The sequence below is a fragment of the Morone saxatilis genome, unplaced genomic scaffold (genome assembly GCF_004916995.1).
Source record: "Morone saxatilis isolate NCDOM2014 unplaced genomic scaffold, NCSU_SB_2.0 Contig3, whole genome shotgun sequence".
NCBI classification, from domain to species: domain Eukaryota; kingdom Metazoa; phylum Chordata; class Actinopteri; family Moronidae; genus Morone; species Morone saxatilis.
The window spans coordinates 19,394,095-19,406,088 of NW_023339873.1; the positions used below are offsets into that span (position 1 = coordinate 19,394,095).

General features: G+C 42.1%; 1 protein-coding gene across 1 annotated transcript in view; it reads right to left on the reverse strand.

Annotated features, from left to right (window-relative positions):
* Positions 1–2,647: 2,647 nt before the first annotated feature.
* LOC118336964 (leukocyte tyrosine kinase receptor-like) overlaps positions 2,648–11,994 on the reverse strand; it is a 186,595-nt gene continuing 177,248 nt past the window's right edge. The window contains 5 exon segments of the mRNA XM_035673737.1: positions 2,648–4,455; positions 5,170–5,260; positions 6,207–6,341; positions 6,656–6,757; positions 10,886–10,978. Of these exon segments, the coding sequence (XP_035529630.1) occupies positions 3,364–4,455; positions 5,170–5,260; positions 6,207–6,341; positions 6,656–6,757; positions 10,886–10,978 (1,513 nt within the window). The 3' untranslated portion in view covers positions 2,648–3,363.

An 11,994-nucleotide genomic window follows, 5' to 3' on the forward strand; every position in this document is an offset into this window, starting at 1 on the left:
AAAATTGAATTGAAATTGAATTGTGGAAAATGGCAGGAAAGCTAACATAAGGGTCTAAAATGTTTTAATCATTCATGCTGTGTCGAGGTGGAGAAAAACACCTTTTTAGTGAGAGGCTGTAATTCAGTCTGTAAGACTAGAGGGTGGAAGGGCTTCAGTAAGTGAATGGTGTTGCTGGTGGAGTCGGTGATGATGATCAAACAGAGCAGGCTGATCTGACCCCTGCAGGAGCTTTGTGGGAGGTCTTCTGCACTAGGCTGAGGGCACGAGGTCAATGGCAGTGTGTAAGGTCAGGTCGACTACAATCCTGATTACAGTCAAATCTGTGCAGAAGATATTCATTAGTGCTATAGTAGATTGTGGGTATAGATAGGAGGTTAGCTTTTTTTTTTTTTTTTTCCATTACCTTTTTTAATGTTCTTAATTAAGAATATAGAACAGTGGGGGCACCCGGTTTTTTATTTTTATTTTTAAAAATAATATAGATCAGTGTATTAGTGTATTACTGCAGCATGAGTTGAGAAGTCATAATAAAATGCAATAGAGGACAGCCTATAAAGTTCAATATGTCATACACTGATAATAACAGGAGGCAACAGGTTTAAGCTCACTGTTGAGTAGCTGCAGTACAACAGAAGGTATAAACAATAAAGTTGGATCAAGTCAGGAGGTATAAAAAAATACTGAGACAAATGTCCCAAATTACTGTAGGAATACTTTAAATTCTGCCTGTGATTACTTGATAAAATGATCTTTCGTAACAAATGTAGTCCAACAAAATAATTATTTTGGTATGAGGAGAAGGAAGTTTTTAAATAATAAACTTTATTAATGAATTCATTTATTGCTAACATACACTATTAGAAACCCAATAGCATAAATGAGCCAATTTGAGCATAATGGAGACTCAGACCAGCTGTCTGCTGAGGTAAACAGGTTTAACACAACATACTGTTCATAATAGCAGTAGTTTAAATAGCTGGTGCACAGCGGTCTCATTGTTTTTAATGAGCCCCACCTCGAGTCCATTACTGCCAGCTTTTACCAATACCACTTTGTGTCAACAATTGTGCTGCCAATAACATTTAAAGCTACTGCTGTCAAACTAGAAGTACCTAAAGTAGTACAGACGTGGCAAATAAAGATTTGCATTGGTTTTTACAGCATTAGAAGAAGATAAAACATTACTAATGTTAGTGCTCTGTGGCGTGTGATGATAGTGGTTTTAAAAATGTAATCACCAAATTATAATGGTATAACAGCCCTACTGTAATGAATCTGATTAACTTGACCCAAATCCCAAGGAGTGCAGCAGACACACACATGCAAAACTGTTATTATATAGTAATTTATTAATTTTGGCGAATGTCTTTTGAAGGGCAATTTACAGCTTTTACCAGAGCCATAGAACAATACTTTATAATTACAACATTTACAGGTGCAGTTCAGTTTCTCTTTTTACATCAAACGATGGAGATGAGCTGTGAAGGGAACACAGAATGAATGCATTTAACACAGGTACTGGAGACAAAGCAAAATACTTTTCATTGGTCAATATTTAACTTGCTCATTGACTTGGCCTATAGGAATGCATTTGTCTTAATCGGTCACTGAGCGGCATGACACATAATGACAGCTCATCATTGCTTTACAGCAGAAGGACTGACAGGGTTGCCGAATACAGTCAAGCAAAAGCATCAAAAAACGGACACATATTGTCGTCATTCACCTAAATATCAACACCGCCACGCTCACGGAATAATCCGATAGATATACTGTGTGTAACTGTCCTTAAACTGAAAAAAGCAGACTTTGAACACAGACAAGTGTAAACACCATGTGTGTGAAAATGAGCGCAGTGAGACTCAGACTGGTCTCGGCTTTGTATTCAAACTTTTCACTCAGACTCATTTGTATTCCACAACACTCATCCTATAATAGAAAAGATAAAATATGCAAATTTAGGAACGCAGAGTGCTTCGAGATAGCAATTTGAAGGTTAAGATTGATTCAGCAATATCCACTATGTTTCTATATCCAGACAAAAAAGGGAAAGAAACTTTTTTTTTAACAGGAAATTAATTAATAAAAGGTTACTGAAAAAGCTACAAGTAAGGAAAAGCCTCAACTCCACTGTCTCAAAGCACTCGTTCAACAGAATGGAGTTGGGAACAAAAGGAGAGTCGCAGAGCAGCGATTTCAATAGTACCAGGGGCAACCAGTTATTACAAATGTTCAGCAACAGTAAAAAGCTTAACTCTTAAATGTTGCTGAGGGTGGCTCGTCTCTAATCTCTCATATTCTTTTGTCAAATAATCTCCCTAACCAGCTTCAGAGCTCTATTTATCTTCACCTTAAAGGCCACTGTAAAGGACAGCTGATTTCCTGTATCAGTGTTCTTACAAACCATTCAGGATATTTAAAGTCTTGTTTTGGGGATTGTTTAATCTCTCCGTTCTTACCTTGTTACCAAAAAGAAATTCCTGCAATTCAAAAGAAACCTCAAGTGAAGATGTAAAATGAATTTGTTTGGATATGAAGCATGTTCATGAATAATTTATAGAGCCACTTCCAAATAATAAATAAACAAATGAATAAATAAGCAGGCAAGCAAACATCAACAAACACATTTTTCCCAGTATTTTTTTTGTCATATAAATGTCTCTGGTAACCCAGTGTCCAACTCTGTGATATTCTTGAAAAATAGTCTGATACAAGTAATTTACCGCACTGTTGTTTTCCAAAAGGATGTGGGTGAGGAACAGTGTGAGGACTCTGCAGTAGAACTGACACGTGTAGCTGGCAGCTGCAGACAACTTTGCAGATGCTACAGTCAAACTGGTCACCAAAGTTTGTGAATGAAAGTCTGGCAAAATATAGAGATTTGAATCTTTCTAATAGTCCGTTCTCATAGACAAGAGACATCCTCAGCTGTCAATGAACACATGGCATATGTGCTCCCTCCTGGTCTCTACCAGATGGAAAGTTGTCTTCCTGTGCCATAAACTCTCCATCTGATTCTTTCTCAGTATCTCTCTGTCAGAAACCCTCCAGTGTTGAAAAAATACATTTTTTAAACTCTCAAAACTAGCCTTTACTCTACATTTTGCCTCCCAAAGCTTTTTTTTTTAGTTCTCTGATGTGCTTTAGCATCCATTGGGAATTTTAACACACCTCATGGGAAAAGCTTTCTTTCAGCTAGATGGGTTCTTTCCACATTGGAAGAAGAAACCAAAATGGTGGGACGGTAGGGGTGGTGTAAAATGGTCTTTGTCCTGACACAGTGTTTCCTGCTATGTGTCCTGAACACACAGTCTCCAAAGACAGGACCTGAAAAAATGACCAGCGGTACAGGCATTTGGGCTAAAGCACGGTGGCGTTGTGGCCCTCCAACCTGGGAAGCCTGGGGTCCTGTACCGTCCCCATGGTGACTAGCAGTGGACGGCTGTCCTCGGACATAGCTGACCGACTCAGGGACACTGACGTGGGAATGGAGGCCCCCCTTGAATGGGCTGTTGAGGAGGGCATGGAGGTGCCCTGCTGGGGTGGAGGAGGGGGGTTGGGGTTACCGTGGGTGGCCTCCAGCGGCATGCCTTGCTCCTGGTAGCCGTAACCGATGTTCCCACAGGGGAATCGTCTCAGTCTGTAGAGGGGTACTGGGGGCAATGCGGCTGAATCTAAAAGCAGAGGTGACTGGGCAGCAGGAGGTGGTGGTGGGGGTAACAGAGGTCTGCAAAGACCCTGCTGCTGCTGCTGCTGGTGGTGCAGCAGCTGGAGTTGGTGCTGCTGCTGGAGCTGATGCTGGAACTGCTTGTGCTGGTGCTGGAGGCCCAGCGCCCCTGCCATCTCAGCCACAGTCCGGCCCATGTGCTCCTGCCCCTCGCCAGGCACCCTTCCACTGCTCCCTCCTGCTCCCCCCACCCCTGCCTGCCTCTGCTGCTGCTGCTGCTGCTTCCTCTGCTGCAGGAACCACGAGCCGTATGTCGGGTTCCAGAGACTGGTGTTCTTCCCGTTGTGGCCCTCCTTCTCTGGTGGGTGTCCCTGGGTGAACGCCAGGTTGATGTGGCCCCCCTCAGCGCTGGGCTGGGTAGTGACATGAGGTCCCTTGGCAGTGAGTGTAGCGGTGGATGTGGAGGTCACTGTGTTAGTGGTTGTCATGGTGATGGAGGTCTGCGTTGGAGGCTGTTGGTGCTGTTGCAGGTATGGCTGGGGCTGGGCTGACATCTGTGCTTTGGCCTCCAACGCTGTGCTAGTCACCACACTCTGCTCCCCACCTCTCCGGTTCTCCTCTGAAGGATAGGATGGGGGCGGCTGTGGAGCCTCCCCATCAGGCACCTGGGCATTCACCAGCACGGTCGGAGCTGAGGGGTCATCAGGGCGCATGGGTACACGCTCCTCCTCTTCAGGAACAGGTCCGTACTCTATAGGCAGGGGCATGGTCACCACATCAGGGTCCTAAAAAGGGGTAGACCACCAAGAGATCAGAATTGTATTTTTCAGTGTCAGCAGTACTATCAGTCATATTAACTCTGTAGTTGTGGAGTGAGGGATCAACAGCTGGTCATTGGAATGGTCCAGTTGGACTTTAAAACACAGCATGTGATTGAAGTTTAAGAACTTAAAAGCTCTGAAACAGGGGCCATGAAACATCTGGTGCAGTCAGTCAGTGAAGCTAACGCTAGTCCAAGTAGCTACATTGTATAGCTGTCAACAGGGATTGTCAGTTAAAAATTGTACATTATTACTATTGTAACAGTAAGTCTGTATTGGTAAACAGAATCCCACTTTGGAAGTGATGATTATATTGGAAAATGATTGTGCAACTTAAAATATAGCACTTATCTAGTATCTTACACAATGTGAGGACAATATTTTTTGTTCTATAGAAAACTAAATTGAATCAATAAATTGGACTTTCTGAGGATAACAACAAGCAACTGCAACATAATACACATACAACATAAGTTCTGATTGTGCTCAATATAAATTATATTGTGTTACTCTTTATAGACAGCCAATACAGGCTCAGAGTTGAATTCATAGTAAATCATTTAAACACTCATTTTAACAATTTAAATCAAGCGATATTACAAGAGTTTGCTTTTTTTCCCTCAAATCTCTCAACCGTCATGGGCAGTCAGAATTCCACAGTGTGCTCTGTTTACTCACCTGTAAGCAGTAGTCAATTCTCTCCAGGATAGTTGAGAAGTTGGGTCTGTCTTCAGGCTGATGCTGCCAACTCTGAGTCATTATACGGTACCTAAAAGATACACATGAATGGTGAGACGCACACAAGCACGAAGTGCTTAATGAAAACATTTTCTGCCACTGCATGCAGATGTAGAGAAAACAAAAACAAAAACAGAGGGTGACCAGCACCTTCTCTCCTGGTGGTTTAACAAATGCCAGATTGATCTCTTCTGACAAAAAAGTCTTAATAGCTGTTTTGATCGCTCCAGGCAGAATTAAAGTGTAATCTCCCACCAGTTTAATGACTGTGATAAATGGGTGATGCAGACTGCAGGAAAAACTAACAATGAAGTTAAATCCTGAGATATGGTTTTAATTGCTGAGCTGATTCCAACTGTAGCTGTTGCCTTCAACAGTCAGTGTTTCACAATATAAAATTAAAAGAGCACCGCAGGGCCATATTTAAAAAGAACATGTAAGGCAGGTTGCAAAATGATACGAGGAGTAATATGCAAAGCTGCGGCCAACAGGTGTGAGGGATAAAGCTGTGAAATCACAGAGAGGCCAAAGTGTGGCTCCAATGTGTATATGAGAGGGAGGGAGAGAATGTGTGTGTGCATCTTCATATATATGTTTTATAATAGAGTTGGCATCAGAGGCGGTATCTGGAAAGTGAGTAAAAAATATGATATGATATGGAAATGGTTTTTAAGCTCTCTATCAGCTCCCCATGACTTCTTCCAAATTGGCAGGCAAACATGAAAGAGAACCATTGATGTGGTTTCCATATTGGAAGCACTGAGAGCAATCTCCTATAAAATGTTCTGACCCCTTCTAGGTCACAACTCCCTTAAACGTGTCAATATCAGCACATCATCAGAGACTCACATGTCCGCCGCTGTGTTTGTTTTTGTGTATGTATAGAATGTATGCACCACTTCGTTTGTTGTTTATGTTCTGGAGAAGCTTAATTAGACCTCATGGGATCACATTGTTCTTGTGTGGGGATCACTTACACTGGTCCAGGGCAGTTTTTAGGTGGGTCCATTCTTCCACCATTGGTTACAAACTCCAACACTTCCTGGTTACTGCGACTTGGATATGGCATGTAGCCCAAGGAGAAGATCTCCCACAGCAGAACCCCAAATGACCTTAGAAAGGCAGATTAGTTACAAAGAGAAAAAGAAAGAGGGTGAGACTAAGGACAATCAAGTCATAAATTATTAGCATCATCAGTGCTGCAGCTATAAAGGATGAGAGCAGAGGACAAAGAATGAGATAAAGACAAGGCAAGAAAGGGAAAAAACAACATATTATTCTGGATCAAAGGCGCTGAAGGACAGAGGAAGGTGAAGAACAGAAAGGGAGAAAGCGGGCAGGTTGGGACGGCAGACGTCCCAGTGTGAAATATAGGAGGGGAAACCACAGTGAGGGTGAAAGGGAAAGAGGTCTGAGGGATTCTCACCATGTGTCTGTTTTAGATGTGAAGATGCCCTCCATGAAGGCTTCAGGTGGCATCCACTTCACTGGCAGCATGGCACGCCCACCCTTCCTGTAATAGCTCGCCCTGCGCACGCACACACACAGACACACAGACACACACACACACACACATTTTAAATAGTCAAATGCTTGATGACTAATTGTGGCTAATAATAGTAATATTAGTATTTATTTGCCTGCTAATGATACAAATGGGAACAGTTGTAGAATGGAAACCAGTATTTGTAGTTAACAGCACCATCACCATGGCAACACCACTACCTTCAATAGCAGAGCATTAAAAAAAAGAAAAATCCAGCAATTAATTCACTGTTAGTCAGCGGCTGTATCAGCCTTTTGATCCAATCGCATTTTCAGCTTCCTAACATGTTGGTGTGAGAGACCCTCTAAGAACTCCTTATCTTGCCGAGGGAGGAAAGAGGGCGTTTTTTTGCCAGGCCCCGTCTGAGCCAATTTTAATGCTGTCTTACGCTCGCTGTCGGTAGAGAAATTATCTGATGTGTGCTCTATCTGATTGTTGGTGCTGATAGAGGTCACTGCCTAGTTCATCTCGCCCTGCTCGAGGCACGCAGCGAGCGACTGACATGAACTGGGTTCTGCTCAGCTCCCACGTCCATCATGGTTTCCGCACAGAAAAACACGTTGTGATCCGAGTTAAGTGGTGTCAGCTGTGTTTGGCTGGGGAAAAGCATCATTTGGCATCATTTGCCGTTGCAGAGGAATAAATCTGTTTGCCTCCAGTGATTTTGTTAGAAAAATGACACTTTTTCTCCCTAAGCAGTTGTTTATGAACATGGCAAGTGCTTCATGATAAATAGGACTGCAATAGCCTGTAGACACTGTTTTGTCACTGGAAGGTTGCCAGTTCAAACCCCCGGGCCTTTAGGGAAAATAAAGGAGTAGTGGTAACACTTTCTCGTTGCCTTCAAAATCTAGACAAGTAAGTGACTCACTAACTGCTCTGCTGGAGAAGCACATAGCTGTACAGGAAAGGGCTGTAATTACAGTGGGCAGCTCCCAGGTGTGAATGTGAAACAGGATGAGAAAAGAGCATTGTGCTCAGTTGGCGTTCCCTGGACAAATAAAAGCTACAAAACCCCCAAACAATAGAGAAAGGAAAGGAATGGCAAACACATCAAAAACAGGGTGGCAAAGAATAAAACAGACAATTTCAGACTGGATAAAATCTGGGACAACAAGCAAAAGTAAATAAATAAAGGTTTTGGCAGTCTGAGCTCCTCAGATATGGCATCCAATGCCTTATGGGCTTGGGCTGCATGACCCATCACATTTTGTCTTTAGCTTGAGGAGGATTTCAAGCTGATTTCAAACTGTGCTCTTGCTTACCAGGGGCAAAATTGTTAGAACTACTGTTAAAAGCCAGAGCTATGCTTGCCTTAAAAGTGATGTGTAAAATGAATTCCAAAATATTATGCAACTAGTGCCAGGAAGCTTAAACAGATGTAATAAGCTATACACAATCTGAAGCCTCACCTCACCTAAACTTAAGTCATCTTTTTGCGTGATATTTACTATAATACACATTCAGGTTTGAAGAAAAGGAGATAATTGCATTCTCCACACAGTATCGAGTCAAGAGCCAGCACTCATCATGTGGTTGAACTCAGATCTACAGCTGTGTGTCTTCAGGGGAGCGGTAAGCAGAGATGAATAAAGATGATATGCTGTCTGATGGCTACAAGGGAAATATACACTTAGCAAACTATTGGCATAAAAAGTTAGCCTTGAAGAAAATTACACATAATCAATAAAGCACAGAAAATGAATCACTAGTTGAGACTGTTTGCTTGACAGATTAGCCATGAACCCCTGCAGGGCAGTCACACAGATCCCCGCCCCACACCTTAATCTATCACTTAGAATAACACAATCAATTCAGTGATGGAAATCAGTTACCTCCCCCATTTTTAAGCCTACAATTAGAGGACTGAGTCCTGCCACCATCTCTTTTACATTGCCCCCTTTACCCAGTATCTCTCTAATTTTCCTGTCTATCCCAATAAAGAAAATAGTGAGGGAAGCAAACTGGCATCAAAAGATGCAATTAGATCAAACAGCTGTGGCAGTGGGTGCTCAGTGAATCCTGCGTTTGTTGCTCTGAAAAGGCTGATATCAGTGATAAGGAATTTACAAAAACCAGGCTGCCACAATCTCCTGTGTGTCTGTAATATATTGACTGCTGGCGCCGTTTCTGACCTCTGCTAGTGAAATACGTCTTTATAAAAGATGACCTGAACACATGAAACGTTTGTCCATTGCTATTCAGTCTGTTATCTGCTCATTAGAAAATACTGAAATGTTTTGGGATGGTAAAATGTAGAGCATAAGACTGATAATCCCCCTATCGGTGGATCGCCCTTTTTTTCAGCATGGGGTTTATGGACATATTTATTACTACAGCTAACACCACCAACACAGACTGAAAGCCGAGCTGCAGATTAGGGAGGCTTAAATACAGTCCCAGAAAATCTATAGCACAAATGGAGGTGTTTTATACGTGTGTGTTTTTTTCTTGTGATAGCGATTCAGTGTGCAGAATGGAAGCTGGAAGATTGAGAAGTATTAGAGGCAACAACTAACTCTGAGAGACAGAGGCATCAAGCGGACTGCTATGAATGGAGAGTAAGATAGAAGAACACAATGTGGAACCTAATACTTGTGCCTGTTCATTGAGTTGAATGTCTTTGTTCTGCCTTTACTGGTGTGTGTGTGTGTGTATGTGTGTGTGTGCATCAGGCTGACTACCTCAAGTCATGCTACACACCACTGATAATAGTTCCTATGAGAATATGGTCATTAAAGGCAAAATAACAATTCTTTTCTGAAGCACAGAAGCACAGTGAGTTTCTCTTCATAGTGGCGGCTGTTTAGCTCAGGATGATTACTGACTGGCAGCTATTGTTTACCCAGCTTTCTATTTACCACTGCATCACCAATGTGCAAGCATGCATGTGAGTAATATGTGTGTGAGAGAGGAAGTCCAAGAAATAGCACATGCAAGTACGCCTGTAGCTCTCCTCCCAGAATATAAAAAGCTGACATTAAGCCTCGTCCTGGTCCCTCACTGTGACACCCTTCCCTTGACATGGCCTCAAAATGACTCCCATGTCCCCCATCACAAAGCAGGAGGGCCACATCATCGGCGTAGCAGCATTGTGCGCTAAAAAACAACCATCCCTCCCTCTTAAAATAATAACAATGATAATCCCAGTCCTGGCACCACGGCTCCAGGCTGAGAGATAAAAACAAAATCACATTGTGGCACCTGAAAAACTGACATCAGCAATTAAATCAAGCGCTCCTAATGCGGCTCCCCATGGGTATTGTGCAACAGCCTTTCCCGGATGCTCTGAGAGTGACTTTGCTCTCGTGTGACTTTCTTTAGGATGATTTGAAAGTACCGTGTTGATATAGCTGAATGTTGTGACATATGTCCCCTGCTCTAATTTCTTACCAGATGAAAGGCTTGGGAGATTTCCCTGCTGGATTGTGCCTTCATTTAAATAGTGTCACGTGAAATGGTGGTAGCTATATAAAAAAGTTTGAGCTAAGAATAATAAGATGCCGTTGGGGCTACAGAAGAGCTGATGCAGATTTAAAAGAAAGCATACATACAACAGTGTGATTGAGAATAAAAGCACAAAGTATTAAGTTTTAAAGTACATTTTCAAATAATAAAAAATGTTTTAAAACTGTATATGTCCATACACTTAACTGCAAACAGAATGCTCGTTTTTATTAGGCTAGACTTCTGTCTAGGAAAAAGATCTAACGTTGTCTAGCTTTCTCTGGACTGTGTTCACTTGCTGCTGTTGAAACTGTTTGAGTTTGTTTATTGCATTTTGATTTGTCACATCCTGTGTTTGAAGAATTATTCATACCGAGAAATTCTCCTGGGCAAACAGGATGAAAAGACAACAAGAGCAATGGTTATTTATTCAAATGGATTAAGATGGTCTATGTTGATGTTCATTCATTGCTGAAGCAGAAGGTGTAACATCCCTGTAGTAGCAAAAAGTTGGAGAGGAAGTAAGAGGGGAGGGGAGGGGGCCTACAAAGCATTTGACTGTGATTGGAGGCTGTGTTTTGTAACAGTAATACAATTCAGCTGAACCTGGTCTTGATTTTGAGCTGGTATTACATCAGTCAGTGATCTGTGCTGGAATCGTACCTGTAAATGTCTCGAGCCATCCCAAAATCTCCAATCTTGGCCACACGGCCCGGTCCTTTGCAGGTCAGTAGGCAATTCCGAGCAGCAATGTCCCTGAAAGATGAGAACAACACATACAGTCGGTCAGGTCACTGCATGTACTTACTGCTTGGATCCATGGACTGGAACACAATAAGTCATTGCCACTGTATATAAGAGCTAGACATACTGAACACTGACATTCACACAGCTTAGCTTATGCCTCCTCTCTTCACTATTATACCTACAGTTTGTCATATATTTGCATCTTTAAGAGAGCTCCATGTATGAAACACCTACAGATGCTCCCCTGTTGCATCTGAAGTTCAGTGTAGCTAACAAGTTGCCCTGGGCAAGCTGGTGTATAGCAAGTGTATAGTTTCCTACAGTGCCTTTATAGCTCTGCCCACATGGTGCATCCAGAGTAGAGATTAAATTGTATATAGTATATGCAGGCAGAGTGGGTTAGAAGAGAAAACTCATATCTGCACTGTACAGGGTGGGTTATTCTTTGAGAAAATACAGTAGTTCACACAGCGTGCTCTACTCTTGTCTGGGGGAAAGGAAATAGAGCCCTGCACACTGTTTTCTATTCCCCAGGCGTGTGACTTTCTTAATATCTTAAGAAGTGACGCTCCTCATCAGACTAAAGACAAGTGTACACTAGGGCCAATAAATACCCAGAATTTAACATCAAAATAACATCATGCGACACTGTGCTCAAACTAGATCATGAGACAGGGCAGGGCTGGAGATGAAAACTAGCAGTGGAACAGACCACAGCACTAAGCACTGCAAGTTTGTAGACAGCAACACATTGTTTTGATGTTTTGCCTCCGCACTCTGATTAACTTGGATGTGAAATGACACAATGAGGATAAAGTAATAGTTCAGACTGATTTAAACTGAAGGCTTTTAAGACAGGGACTATACTATGCATAGTTGCCCCACTTTAATGTGCCAGAAGTGTTTGGAACTATTAAAGTTATAGAATTATAGTACTACTTCAACTTTGATATTAAATAATTTAGTATGAAATAAGAACAACATAGTGTCTAGGGCCTCTTCAGTTTATCTCTAAAAAGATCTTT